General features: G+C 43.0%; 2 protein-coding genes across 7 annotated transcripts in view; one reads left to right on the forward strand and one right to left on the reverse strand.

Moving 5' to 3' along the window:
• The window catches only part of mtmr1b (myotubularin related protein 1b), a 66921-nt gene that overhangs the window by 14964 nt on the left and 36860 nt on the right, over positions 1-15097 (forward strand). For 3 of the 6 annotated variants that reach the window (XM_072271004.1, XM_072271009.1, XM_072271005.1), the window contains 5 exons: positions 2159-2221; positions 4986-5061; positions 8689-8783; positions 9488-9598; positions 13450-13551. In XM_072271004.1, coding sequence (XP_072127105.1) covers positions 2159-2221; positions 4986-5061; positions 8689-8783; positions 9488-9598; positions 13450-13551 — 447 coding nt within the window. The remainder of the gene's footprint in view (positions 1-2158; positions 2222-4985; positions 5062-8688; positions 8784-9487; positions 9599-13449; positions 13552-15097) is intronic. The other 3 variants (XM_072271007.1, XM_072271008.1, XM_072271010.1) reach the window with 1 other exon arrangement.
• Positions 2818-15097, reverse strand: part of LOC140204351 (CD99 antigen-like protein 2) — a 269749-nt gene continuing 257469 nt past the window's right edge. Inside the window, exon 12 of the mRNA XM_072271013.1 lies at positions 2818-2865. Coding sequence (XP_072127114.1) covers positions 2843-2865 — 23 coding nt within the window. The 3' untranslated portion in view covers positions 2818-2842. The remainder of the gene's footprint in view (positions 2866-15097) is intronic.

Below are 15097 nucleotides of genomic sequence, written 5' to 3' on the forward strand. Positions count from 1 at the left end.
TGGTACTTATTCTTGCAAGCAAAACAAGTGCCACACCTGCCCCTACACCTCCTCCCTCACTACCATTCAGGGCCCCAAACGGTCTTTCCAGGTGAGGCAACACTTCATCTGCGAGTCTGTTGGGGTCATGAACTGTGTCCGGTGCCCCCAATGTGGCCTCCTGTATATCAGTGAGACCCAACGTAGATTGGGAGACTGCTCTGCCAGAGGAAACGGGATCTCCTGGTGGCCACCCATTTTAATTCCACTTCCCAATCCCAGTCCAAGACCTATACTGCTGTGATGAGGCCACACTCAGGTTGGAGGAGCAACACCTTGTATTCTGTATGGGTAGCCTCCAACCTGATGGAATGAGCATTAATTTCTCGAACTTGGGTAATTGACCCCCTCTTTTGCCATTCGCCATTCTCATGTCACCCTCTCCCTTTACCTCCATTCCTGCCCACCACCTCCCTCTGATGATCCTCCCCCTTCTCTTTCTTCCATGGCCTTCTGTCCTCTCCTATCAGATTCCCCCTTCTCCAGCCCCTTCCTCAGCTCTTTACTTCACTCCTCCCCCTTCCTGGTTTCACCTACCACCTTGTACTTCTTCCTCCCCTCAGTAACGTACTCTTTGGGATGACAGTCACAGATTGAGAGACGTCTCACCCCAGGCTGATCCTGTGAGATTTCTGAGCCAAGCATTGTATCTTGCATGAAGTGGATGTTTTGTCTGCATTCTCCAAGGGGTCAGCAAGCCTTGGAATCTGGAGTCACGCTACGTGTTTTTGAGCTGGCCCGTAGCGAAGCCCACGGCCGGGAACCTTTGAAGCTGTAGTCCCGCTCAGACTGTACATGGTGAAGGGTCAAGCAGCAGGGCAGGTCTGAAACTTTGAGGCAGTATTGGAATCTGAGCAAGACCCAGCACAGTACACAGACGTATGCCACCCTGAATCCAATGCTTTTGTAGCTCTATTCCTTTTCATGCTCCTGTCAGAAGACATCAAAGTGCATCCCAACCAAAGCAAACCCTTCACATTTGAAGTCAGTCACAGTTCAAAGTTCGAAGTAAGTTTATTATCAAGGTACGAGGGGTGATTGATAAGTTCATGGCCTATGGTAGACGGCGTCAACTTTAGAAAACATAGCACATTTATTTTTCCTACATTTAAACACTTAGTCCAGCGGTCATGGAGCATACGGATCCTTTCTTTGTAGACCAGTAGTGGTCCTCAGCAGGCGTGATTGATAAGTTGGTGGCCTAAGGTAGAAGGAGTTGAGTTATTAACTTCAAACTTCATTTTCACTCAAAGAGTTGAACTGCATGTGCATGTAACGAGAGCTGTATAACTCACCTCCTTCTACCTTAGGCCACCAACTTATCAATCACCCCTGCTGTTGTCTACCTGGAGGTCCAAGACGCTGTCATTACTTGCACCTTGTGGACCACTTCTACAAAGAAGAGATCCGTATACTCCACGACCGCTAGACTAAGTGTGTACATGTAGGTGGGGACTATGTTGAAAAATAAATGTGCTAGGTTTCTAAAATTGACTCCTTCTACTGTAGGCCACGAACTTATCAATCAATCCTTGTACATGTATGTCACCATATGCATTACTACCTTGAGATTCATTTTCTTACAGGCATTTACTGTAGAACAATAGAGTCAATTAAAAACTACACATCAAAAGACAGACAAACTGCAAATAACAAAAATAAGCAAATAAATAGAATCCTTTGAAAGTGAGTCGTAGGTTGTGGAATCTTCAGAGTTGAGGTGAGTGAAATTATCCTGGCTGGTTAAGGAGTCTGATGATTGAAATGAATAGTTATCACGAAGGAAATATCTTCATATTGAAACACAGGATACCCATTCAGTGCAGTTTCTGCCATTTCCTAATGCCTTTTTTCTTCTGATTCTGGATAGAAGGTGTACATTTTTATTGTTTTAAATTGAAATGTATTGCTAAAATAGCAATTTCTGCGTTCAGACCAGGCGTCGCGAGCTTGCTCCTCCCTCTGGTGTAGTTCTGCATGGGGATAAAGTGCAACATACATTGTCTCTCACATTGTGCATGGTTCCCCCCCCCCACCCCAACCCCTTCTCCTTCCCCCCCCATCCCTCTCTCCGTCCCACCCACCCTCTGTTCCCTCTACTGCTGACCCTGATGTACAGGAGATTCAGGATGGACGCAGTGGGTCCTGTCATTCTGACCCTGACCCGAGTGTACTCCCCTTGGCAAGTGATAATTCTATTTATTTGGAACGTGCGATATTCTTTTCCCCCCATCGGATCGGTAGCTGAGATTTCAGTCTTCAGTTACCCGGCACTTACTAAGGAATGAGTTGCATGTTGGTCAAATGTTTTTTTTTCCAAAATGCCAAATAAAAAGGCTATGGAAGCAAACTGCTGTGTCAAAATAACAGGTTTGCATTGCATGCTTCGTTCTCCTTTCTGCTTCCTGTGGGATCTGCTAATCTGAAACCAAAAACAGCCCAGATCATCTCATTGGCATTCAGCGCACTGGAGTGCACTGTAGGACCTTTGGATCGATAGTTACAAAATTTAAAAAAAAAATCATGCTCTGCTTTAACGTGAGAAAAATGTATCCAAGTCTGTGTCCTATTCTGAGATGGTACCCTTTGCAAAGCAGCTCCCCTTCAGCTCTGTTGGTGTTCAGACTAGCTGCATTCCACAGTGTCACTGACATGTTATTAACCACGCAGTGCCTTCTATCACTGCATTATGTTATATGTGTGTTTGTGAAACAGAATGCAAATACAGAATGGTTCAGGTGACTCACTGGTTTGATCCAGTGGAGCAGTTCGATTGTTGGGGGGTTTTGCACAGTTGAAGAGGCTAGTTCCATGGGTTCTGTCCGCCTGTATTCACGGCATGCAAGAAAGAGCATGTTTAACGTTAATCCAGTCGTGATAAATGACTGCAGGCAAAATGTAAACTCACATTGTTTTAGTATTCAGTACCTTATCCACAGAACACTTTACAGTCCTTCATCATCAGTACAGTGAGGTTAATTGGCAGAAATGTTACTATATTCTGTGAATGGACTGTCAGAGTGAAAGATCTATGCATTAAAACTGCCACAGATAAATGATCTTCTAATAAGTCAAAGTTAACTCTTCTTGTTCAGAAACTTCTTTGTGATGGGCTTAAGATGAAGCCAAGAAAATGTCCTGACCAGGGCAATGACTGTACAGATTTTTAGTTTTTCAAGGCAATGAGAGTGCAGATTTTAGTTTTTTGTAGCCTCTTACAAGTTGCTTGTTTCAACTTAATTATTTTGTAATGCACTTAGACCACAGGACATAGGAGCAGAATTAGGCCATTCAACCCATCAAGTCTGCTCTGCCATTTCATCATGGCAGGTTTATTATCCCTCTTCACCGGATTCGCCTGCTCTCTCCTTGTAGAACTTTGATGTCCTGACCAATCAAGAACCTGCTATCCTCTGCTTTAAATATCCCTGATGACTTGGCCTTCACAGCTGTCTGTGGCGATGAATTCCACAGATTCACCACCCTCTGCCTAAAGCAGTTCCTCCTCATCTCTGTTAAAAGGACATCCTTCTATTCTGAGGCTGTGCCCTCTTATCCTAGACCCCCTCACCATAAGAAACACCCTCTCCACATCCACTCTGTCCAGGCCTTTCGACATTCAATAGATTTCAATGAGTTTCAGCCCTCCCTCCTCCCCATCCTTCTAAATTTTTGCGAGTACAGGCCCAGGGTCATGAAAGCTTCTCATTCAGTAACCCTTTCAATAGGTTTCAATGAGAGCCCCCTTATTTTAATATTAATTACTTTTCTGGGATGGTGGCATCACAGGGAAACCTGGCGTTTATTGTTCTAGAGACATGTTTAACCTTCTTGAACCACTGCAGGCCTTCTGGTGCAGGCAGCTCTCATATTGCTACTGGGGAGGGAATTCCAGAGTTTAGACCCATGAAGAGATGGAGAATAGTTCTGGATCGGGATGGTGTGTGAATTGGAGGGGAACCAACCTCCAAAGGAGGTGTTTCCATCCTTGGCAGCTCCAGTTAACACCTTGGCCTCAAAAATGAGGACTCAGTGCAACTTAAGAACTTGTGAAATGTCATTGCTGTTGTTAGTAGAGAATTCAAGGTTCAAAGTAAATTTATTTTCACAGTATGTGTATGTCACCATATTCGACCCTGAGATTAATTTCCTTGCAGGCATTCACAGTAAAACAAAGAAATACAATAGAATCAATGAAAAGATACACACAAAGACTGGCAAACAACCAATATGCAAAAGAAGACAAACTGTGTGAATGCAAATAAAGACAGATAATAATAAATAAGTGAGTAAAGAAATAATACTGAGAACATGAGTTGTAGAGTTCTTGAAAGTGAGTTGATAGTTGTGGAATCAGTTGAGAGTTGAAGTGAGCGAGTTATCTTCACTCGTTCAGGAGCTTGATGGTTGAGGGGTAATAACTGTTACGGAACTTGGTGATGTGGGGAGTTAGGCTCCTGTACCTTCTTCCCAATGGCAGCAGTGAGAGGAGAACATGGTCTGAATGATGAGGGTTATTGATGACGGATGCTGCTTCCTTGTAGATATGCTCAGTGGTGGGGAGAGTTTGCCTGTGGTGGACTGGGCTCTCTGCTGGGATAACACAAAACTATAAACAAAATCTATGAAAAACTACACACAAACAAAGGCTAACAAACAATTTGTAAAAGGAGACACATTATGCAAATAAAGTAAACTATACATGAATGATACTGAGAATATGAATTGTAGAGTTTGAAAGTGAGTCCATAGGTTGTGCAGTCAGTTTGGTGTTGAGCTCAGTGAAGTTACCCACACTGATTCAGGTGGCAAGGTTTCTTTGCTTGGAGACCCAGGTCATACAGTGGAGTTAGGATATTAGGAGAGAAGGAGGCTTCAGAGGATAGATGGGCAAGGTGAAGAAAATGGGTGGGCCATGCCTTTAACTGGGTTTGATTGATCGTCAGGTCCTAAGGGATGGAAATAAGTTGGCTCAGATGGAGGAGGCACCACTCTTTCCAGGAGAAGCTATCAAAGCAATTGGTAAGTGTTGCACTCTTTTATCACATTTTGCTTCAATTTTAATAAAACTTTATGAAAATAATCACCGTTGATTCTGAAAGCTTTAACATACCATGTACAGTACTACCAATTTAAAACAAAATAGTGCCACTGAGAGCCCACTTTAGAATACTCCTGCATCTTTCTTGGTTTGTAAAGGGCCCCATGTATATATAATGTGTATATTAGAAAATGCCATCTTCTAGTTTATTACAGCACTGTGGTATGGAAACGATTTTTTCATTGATGTTGTATTATGGGGTGTTATTCATGTATTATGAGACCATAAAACATAGGAGCAAATTAGGCCATTCAGCCCATTCAGTCTGCTCTCCCATTCCATCATGGCTGATTTATTATCCCTCTCAACCCCATTCTCCAGCCTTTACCCGTAACCTTTGACACCCTTACAAATCAAGAACCTATCATCCTCTGTTTTAAATATACCCAATTACTTGGCCTCCACAGCCATCTATGGCAATGAATTCCACAGATTCACCACCCTCTTGCTAAAGAAATTTTCCTTATCTTTGTTCTAAAGGGACACCTTTCTATTCTGAGGCTGTGCCCTCTGGTCCTAGACGCCCGCACTATAGGAAACTTCATCTCCAATTCCACTTTATTTAGACGTTTCAATATTTGATAGGTTTCAATGAGATCCTCCCCCCCCCACCCCCCCATTCTTCTAAACTTCAGCGAGTACAGGCCCAGAGCTATCAGACACTCTTCATATGTCAACTCTTTCATTCCCAGAATCATTCTTGTGAACTTTCTCTGAACCCTCTCTGGTGCTAGCATATCCTTTCTTAGACTATGGGCACTTTCAATATCCCAAGTGTGGTCTGTCCAATGTCTTATAAAGCCTCAGCATTACAGCTTTGCTGCTCTTATCAAGAATGAAGACCCACTCTTCCCTGCACTGACAACCCCACTTTCCTATTTCTCCATGTGTTTGGTCCCGTTTTCTGCTCATGATGTTAAAAAAGTTGGAATAAAAGGGACATAACTGTAAAGATCAGAGATGGAATTTAATTGGAGATCAGGATTGAGGAGCTGAATAGCCTCCTCTTTGTTTCTTCCTTTGGTACGAAGCACAGCTGTAATATTTTCAAATTGGTCTGGGCATTAAATGATCACACACAAAGTACTGGAGGAACACAGCAGGTCAGGCAGCATATATGAAGACGAATAAAGAGTCAATGCTTTAGGGCAAGACCCTTCATTGGGACTCAGCCTGAAACACCAAATGTTTATTTCTTGCCATAAATGCTGCCTGACCTGCTGAGTTGAATTGAATTGACTTTATGACTTACGTCCTTCATATACATGAGGAGTAAAAATTTTACGTAACGTCTCCGTCTAAATGTGCAACGTGCAAGTTATAGTAATTTATAATAAATAGTTGGTATAACAGGATAGTCCTTATAACATAGAAATACAGGTGTGTCAGCATGAGTTAATCGGTCTGATGGCCTGGTGGAAGAAGCTGTCCTGGAGCCTGTTGGTCCTGGCTTTTATGCTGTGGTACTGTTTCCCGGATGGTAGCAGCTGGAACAGTTTGTGGTTGGGGTGACTTGGGTCCTCAATGATCCTTTGGGCCCTTTTCACACACCCGTCTTTGTAAATGTTCTGAATAGTGGGAAGTTCATATCTGCAGATGCGCTGGGCTGTCTGCACCACTCTCTGCAGAGTTCTGCGATCAAGGGAAGTACGGTTCCCATACCAGGCAGTGATGCAGCCAGTCAGGTTGCTCTCAATTGTGCCCCTGTGGAAAGTTCCTCCAGCATTTTGTGTGTGTTGCTGTAGAATTCTAGCATGTGCAGAATCTCCTGTTATTGAGTGATTCCTGACTTCCCTTCTTCCCTTCCACAGATTTTTACACATTTACTGTTTTCTGATGTAAATTGACTTTTTTATTGTCTCAGGTATGAGGAAAAACACTGTGTTGCATGCCACTTATACAGATAATTTCATTACAATGGAGCCATAGAAAGTACAGCACAGAAACAGGCCCTTTGGCCTATCTAGCCTGTGCTAAACCATTGCAGGCAAAACAATAACTGAATGCATAATAGAGTGTAGCAGTTACAGAGGAAGTGCAGTGCTGCCAGACAAGGTCATAATGAGGTAGATTATGAGGTGAAGAGTCCATTTTATTGTATCAGGAAACAGTTCAATAGTCTTATAGCAGTGGGATAGACAACCTGTATTGAGCAGAGGTGGGTGTTCTCAGGCTTCTTATATCTACTCTCTGATGGGAGGGACAAAGAGAGAAGGTCCAGGGTGCTTGGGGTCTTTGATTATACTAGCTGTTTTACCGAGGGATTGAGGAGTGTGGACGAGGTCCATGGAGAGGAGGCTGTTCTACCAGGGTGAATCCAGCCTTCCTCTGATCTTTGCCTCCACTTTCCCCATCTTCAAATCCTCGTGCAAACTTGTTTTCTTTAATATGTGATTGTACTCTTTTCCCTGCAAAATCCTTTCCATATTTCATCGTGGCATAGAAGGACTCCTCAAGACTATGGTGGGTCACAGAGCAATCACGTTTTCCCACTAGTTTCCCCTTCCTGTAACCCGTCATCCCCACTTTCACAGCAAGTCGACAACCTGCAATGATCCGGGCAAATTTCAGTGAATGACCAGCTAATAAAGCCGGCCCATCTTTGGAAATGTGAGCATTAAGGGAAGATGCTTATGGGCAGGGGGAGAAGGTAGAGATCTGGAGGTCGGGATTGAAACTGGGTCTCTGGAGTTGTGGGGTTGCGGTGCTCTCTGCTGTACCACAGCGCTGCCCCGTCTCTTCTCAGTTCCTTATGTCCTCTCATCTGTGATTTAATGAGCAAGTTATAAACATAAACTGTGACAGAGCAGATGTCAAACCTGTGGATTCTGTAGATCAACACACAGAATGCTGCAGGAACTCTGCAAGCCACCCACCTGCCTCTATGAGGGGAACAAACAGTCAATGTTTCACGCTGGGGCCCTTCATCAGGACTGGAAAAGAAGGGGGCAGAAGCCAGAATAAGAAGATGGGGCGAGGGGGAAGGACGACAAGCTGGCAGGTGATGGGGAAGACCACGCTGTGTGGGGAGGTGAAGTAAGAAGTTGGGAGGTGGAAAGGTGAGGGGCTGAAGAAGAAGAAATCTGATAGGAGAGCAGAGTGAATCATTGGAGAAAGGGAAGGAGGGAGGGGGACCAGGGAGGTGATGGGCAGGTGGAGAAGAGAAGGGGTGAGAGGGTATGGAGGAATGGAAAAAGACAGAAGGAGGGACAGTGGAAGTTGGAGAAATCAATTTTCATGTCGTCAGGTTGGACGCTACCCAGATGGAATATGAGACGCTGCCCCTTGAACCCGAGTTTGGTCTGACTGTGGCAGTAGAGGAGGCCGTGGACACAGGCATACCTGTGGCATTCCACAGGCATACCACAGGCATTCCAGTGGGAATGGGAAGTTGAATTGAAATGAGTGGCCGCCAGGAGATCCTGCCTTTTGTGGTGGATGGAGTGAAAGTGCTCAATGAGGGGTTGAGGTATTTTATTGCTGGGTATGCAAACTGGTGAAATAAGGTAGACAAATAGAGTTTTGAAATTTGTGTGTTTTCTCCATAGCCAAAGACGTCACATACATTTGCCCTTTTATTGGAGCCATCAGTGGGACACTTACTTTGACTGACTACAAACTGTACTTCAAAAGCGTGGAGCGTGTAAGTTCAACAGGTCTCGTGCTGAGTCCATGGATTTCAATGGACTCTTAAAATCAAGGCCATTAGTTCTTGTAATTATTAATTATCTAGCCAGAAGTCAAGGTGGATGTCATTGCTATATTTAAAATAAATAAAATTCTGAGCTGTGTGTTTCTATGATTTGCGGGTTGGCTTAATAAAAAAAACAATATCCTCATTTACAACTTTGCAATCATCGAAGACATCTTCAAAAGATTCCCTCTTTCTAATTCACTCCTCCCATATTCTACGACTCTCCTGCACACTAGGGCAATTTACTATGGTTAATTAATCTACCATCATTAATCCATCTTCCGTCATTAATCTTAATGATAGAAGGTGGCATCCAACATGAAAGACACCCACCACCCAGGACATGCCCTCTTTTCTCATTGCTACCATCAGGGAGGTGGTACAGGAACCTGAAGACACTCACTCAACATTACAGGAACAGCTTCTTCCCCTCCACCATCAGATTTCTGAATGGACCACGAATACTACCTCACTATATTTTTGCGCACTTTTTGCAATACTTAGTTAACTATATACATATTTATATTGTAATTTATAGATTTTTATGTGTTACACTTTATAGTAAATTTTACGTATTGTACCGTGCTGCTGCTGCAAAACAAATTTCACGACATAGGTCAGTAATAATAGAACTGATTCGGATTCTATTCCAGGATCCCCCTTTCACACTTGATGTTCCACTTGGGGTTGTGAGCCGTGTTGAAAAAATTGCTGGTGTTCAAGGTCACGGTGCAAGTTCCTGCGGCCTGGAGATTGTGTGTAAGGTAAAATGTCCAAACTTTGTGTCACGGTTCAAAATCAGCAAGTCCTGCCAGAGTGTGCAGGTTAGGGAGTAGTATTGTGAGTGGAGTCTATGTTTGTACCTTTCTGTCGACCCCTTCCAGAATATGAAGTGACCCTCTGAGTTGCTGCCTTCCTCTGTACTTTGCAGTAATGTCGAAGGCACATTTTAATTTGCTGGTGCACTTAACATGTATAGCAGTTTGTATTTTATTTTGCTCCAACTGATCTATAGAGTTAGTGAAGGTCCTGGACCTCAGCCCTTCAGCCCACCAAATCCGAGCTGACCATCATCATCTAGTTTACACTAATCTTACTTTAGCCTATTCTCCCCATCATCTCTCCATCAACTTCTACCAATATTTTTTGGGATGTGGGAGGAAAGCAGAGCCCCAGTGGGAACCTGCATGGTCACAAGGCGAGCATGCAAACTCCACACTCACAGACTGAGGTTGGGAGGGTAGCCGAGTCTCTGCTAGGCTGCGCCACCTTACAGTCCAGAGCTGGTGTACTTTAGCATTCCCTGGCATAGCTGGTCTTTATATATTCGTTGCAGAATGTGAAATGCAATTGCAGCATCTATTCAGGAAGAGTTATTCCCCTACAACCTTCAGGCTCCTGAAACAGCATGGATAACTTCACTCACCTCAACACTGAACTGATTCCACAATCTATGGACGCACTTTCAAAGACTCAACAATTCATGATCTCTATTTTTAGCCAGCTGTTTATCGCACAATTGTCAACGTATGTATATGCCATCATATACTACCTTGAGATTCATTTTCTTGTGGGCCTTCACAGTAGAACAAAGAAATACAGTAGAATCAATAAAAAACTACACATAAAAACTGACAAGCAACAAATGTGCAAGAGAAGACAGACTGCAAAAACAAACAAACAAATAAATAAATAAATTCTGAGAACATGAATTGTGGAATCTTTGAAACTCAGTCTATAGGTGGTGTTCAGTGATCAGTTTGGTGTTGTGGTGAGTGAAGTTGTCTATGCTGGTTCAGCAGCCTGACGGTTGTAGAATACAGAACTTCCTGAGCAGGAGCTGGGAATTTGTCTTTTGCACATTGGTTCATGGTCAGTCTTTGTCTATGTATAAGTTTTTTAAAAATAAATTCTATTGCACGTCTTTAGTTTCATGAAAAGGTCTGCATGAAATTGAATCTCGAGGTAGCATATGGTGACATATACAGTGGCATGCAAAAGTTTGGGCACCCCGGTCAAAATTCCTGTTACTGTGAATAGCTAAGCGAGTAAAAGATGAACTGATTTCCAAAAGGCATGAAGTTAAAGATGACACATTTCTTTAATATTTTAAGCAAGATGACTTCTTTATTTCCATCTTTTACAGTTTCAAAAATAACAGAAAATGAAAAGGGCCTGAAGCAAAAGTTTGGGCACCCTGCATGGTCAGTATTTAGTAGCACCCCCTTTGGCAAGTATCACAGCTTGTAAACGCTTTCTGTAGCCAGCTAAGAGTCTTTCAATTCTTGTTTGGGGGATTTTCACCCATTCTTCCTTGCAAAAGGCTTCTAGTTCTGTGAGATTCTTGGGCCGTCTTGCATACACTGCTCTTTTGACATCTATCCACAGATTCTTGATGATGTTTAGGTCGGGGGACTGTAAGGGCCATGGCAAAACCTTCAGCTTGCGCCTCTTGAGGTAGTCCATTGGGGATTTTGAGGTGTGTTTAGGATCATTATCCTGTTGTAGAGCCATCCTCTTTTCATCTTCAGCTTTTTTACAAACGGTGTGATGTTTGCTTCCAGAATTTGCTGGTATTTAATTGAATTCATTCTCCCCTCTACCAGTGAAATGTTCCCCATGCCACTGGCTGCAACACAAGCCCAAAGCATGATCGATCCACCCCCGTGCTTAACAGTTGGAGAGATGTTCTTTTCATGAAATTCTGCACCCTTTTTTGGCCAAACATACCTTTGCTCACTGGGCCAAAAAGTTCTATTTTAACTTCATCAGTCCACAGGACTTGTTTCCAAAATGCATCAGGCTTGTTTAGATATTCCTTTGCAAACATCTGACGCTGAATTTTGTGGTGAGGCCGCAGGAAAGGTTTTCTTCTGATGACTCTTCCATGAAGGTCATATTTGTGCGGGTGTCGCTGCAGGGTAGAACAGTGCACCACCACTCCAGAGTCTGCTAAATCTTCCTGAAGATCTTTTGCAGTCAAAGGTGAGGGGTGGGTGGGTGGGATTTGATTTGCCTTTCTAGCAATCCTACGAGCAGTTCTCTTGGAAAGTTTTCTTGGTCTTCCAGACCTCAGCTTGACCTCCACCGTTCCTGTTAACTGCCATTTCTTAATTACATTACAAACTGAGGAAATGGCTACCTGAAAACGCTTCACTATCTTCTTATAGCCTTCTCCTGCTTTGTGGGCATCATTTATTTTAATTTTCAGAGTGCTATACAGCTGCATAGAGGAGCCCATGGCTGCTGATTGTTGGGACAAAGTTTGAGGAGTCAGGGTATTTATAAAGCTTTGAAATTTGCAACACCTGGCCTTTCCTAACAATGACTGTGAACAAGCCATAGCCCTAACAAGCTAATTAAGGTCTGAGACCTTGGTAAAAGTTATCTGAGAGCTCAAATCTCTTGGGGTGCCCAAACTTTTGCATGGTGCTCCTTTCTTTTTTTCCACTCTAAAATTGTACAAAACAAAAATAATACACTAATCTTGCTTGAAATGTTGAAAAGAATGTTTCATCTTTAACTTTATGACTTTTGGAGATCAGTTCATCTTCTACTCACTTAACTATTCACAGTAACAAAAATTTTGATCGGGGTGCCCAAACTTTTGCATGCCACTGTACATACTTCGATAATAAATTTACTTTGACTTTGATTTATCGCCCACCCCAAATGCCCCTGAATTGCAGAGGTAATTTCAGGTTGACCATGTGTAGGCCGCATCAGGTACTGAAGGCAGGTTTTCTTCTCTGAATGGCAGCTGTGAGCCAGGTTAGTTTTACAGTAAAGGAGAGGTTGGATAAATTTAGGTTGTTTTCTCTGGAGCGGCGAAGGCCGAGTGAAGGTCCGATAGATTTTGAGAGGCAAGGAGTGGAGAAGACAGGCGGTACCTTTCTCTCTGGGTGAAATGGCTAACATAGCAGGGCATAAATTTAAGGGGAGAATGGGTAACTTCAAAGGCAATGTGTGGGGTATGTTTTTGTACACAGACAGTTTCAGATCCAGATTGAAATTTATTTATCATGTGTATCATGTACGTTGTAACACATACTCGAGAGTGGTAGGTATCTGGAGCACACTGCCTGGGGTGGTAGTGGAGACAAATACGGTAGTTGTGTTTTAGAGGCTGTTAAATGGTGGGATATGGAGGCAGAAGGGATTAGTTTCGTTCAGCATTCAATTTCTATTTAAATTAGTTTGACACAACATCGTGGGCTGGAGGGCTGTCGCTGTTCTGTACTTTCTGTGCTCTAACAGTCTGGTATTTTTAAGATTCAAGTTTATTTGTTACGTGTACATTGAAACATTCAGTGAAGTGGGTTCATTGTGATAACAACCAACACAACAGAAGGTGTGCCACAGGTGGAGTAAGTGTCACCACCATTCTGATGCCAACGTAACATGCCCATAATGCTGGGCAGAACAACATAGAACACAACAAGCAACAAAACAACAACAGCAAAACAAGCTTCTTTCCTCCCTTCCATCCAGATATGTTTTTTTAAAGCAAGGTCAACATTTATTTAATTACATGGATTTAAATTCTCCAAATGTCCTGTGTTTTTCATTATTTCTGGAAGTGTTCAGACATGGTGTTGCCCAACTTTTTCAACAGGATATGAGAAACCTACGGTTTGCTTACAAGCAGGAAGAACATGCCAAACTGGAGATCTTTGAGAATCTTACCCTGTATGCCTTTCCTGTCTCAAAGAACTTGGTAAGTTTGCCTGCTAGTGCGATGTGTTGGAACTCATTTTAGAATGCTCAAACAATGACTTTCCCTGAAGGGCGAGTAGGAAAGGCAAATGCAGTATTAGTGGGTGACACACAAAATGCTGGAGGAACTCAGCAGTCCTGAAGAAGGGTCTCAGGCTGAAATGTTGACTTGTTTACTCTTTTCCATAGATGCTGCCAGGCCTGCTGAGCTCCCCCAGCATTTTGTGTGTATTACTTTGATTCCTAGCATCTGTAGACTTTCTCTTGTTTATGGCAAGGTAACATAGTGGTTAGCACAACGCTTTACAGTACCAGTGACCTGGGTTCATTTCCTGCCGCTGCCTTGTGTGTTCTCTCCATGACCACGTGGGTTTCCCCTGGGTGATCCAGTTTCCTCCCACAGTCCAAAGATGTACTGTTTGTTAGGCTAATTCGTCATGATAACGTTTCCTGTTATTAAATCGGGGGTTAATTCCTAGGATTAAATTGGGGGTTGCTAGGTGCTAAGGGCCAGAAGGACCTATTCCGCACTGTATCCCAATAAATAAATAATTTAAAAAATTATTTTGAGAGGACTAGAATGTGAAAGCAAGGATGTAATCCTGAGGCTTTATAAGGCACTGGTCAGACCACATCTGGAGTATTGTGAGCAGTTTTGGGACCCAAATCGAAGAAAAGTTATGCTGGCATTGGAGATGGTTTATGAAAATAGTCCCAGGAATTAACGGGTTAATGTATGAGGAGCATTTGATGGCTCTGGGCCTGTACTCAGTTTAAGGGGTGATCTCATTGAAATCTGTCAGACATTGAAAGGCCTAGACTGGGTGTGGAGAGGATGTTTCTCATAGTGAGGGAGTCTTGGACTCGGGGCGCACACAGTCTCAGAATACAAGGGTGTCCTTTTAGAACAGAGATGAGGAGGAATTTCTGTACCCAGGGCTGGTGAGTCTGCAGAATTTGTTGCCACAGTTGGCTGTGGCAGTCAAGTAATTGGGTACATTTAAAGTGAAGGTTGATAGGTTCCTGATTAGTCAGTGTCAAAGGTTACAAGGAGAACGCAGGAGGATGAGGTTGAAAGAGGAAAATAAATCAGGCATGATTGAATGGCAGAGCTGAATTGTTGGGCCAATGGCCTAAATTTGATCATATGTCTCATGGTTTTATAGTCTAGAATGCTACTGCCCCGATTAAGCAATAGCCCAATTAACCGGAATCCACTGTATTTAGAACTGTAAAGAAAAAGGAAGAAAATAACTTTTATGATCCAGTAAAACCACGTTCTCCAATCAGCAGGAATGGCATTGTTTTCAGACATAGCGACAAGAACTTAAAGTTGCTTAGACTTTTGCTTGTTGGATGTGGTTGTTGGCCAGTCCCAGGTCTGAATGAGGTCTGGGTCTAGATTGCACCATTTGCTGAAAGGTTGCAAATGGAACTGATCATTGTGCTGTCATCCCCTCTTCTGATCTTATGATTCAGATTTAGATTTAGTTTTTATCACATGTACACTGAAAATACAGTGAAATGGGTCTTTTGCATTAATACCC

Source organism: Mobula birostris, chromosome 10 (assembly GCF_030028105.1).
Source record: "Mobula birostris isolate sMobBir1 chromosome 10, sMobBir1.hap1, whole genome shotgun sequence".
Classification (NCBI taxonomy): Eukaryota; Metazoa; Chordata; class Chondrichthyes; order Myliobatiformes; family Myliobatidae; genus Mobula; species Mobula birostris.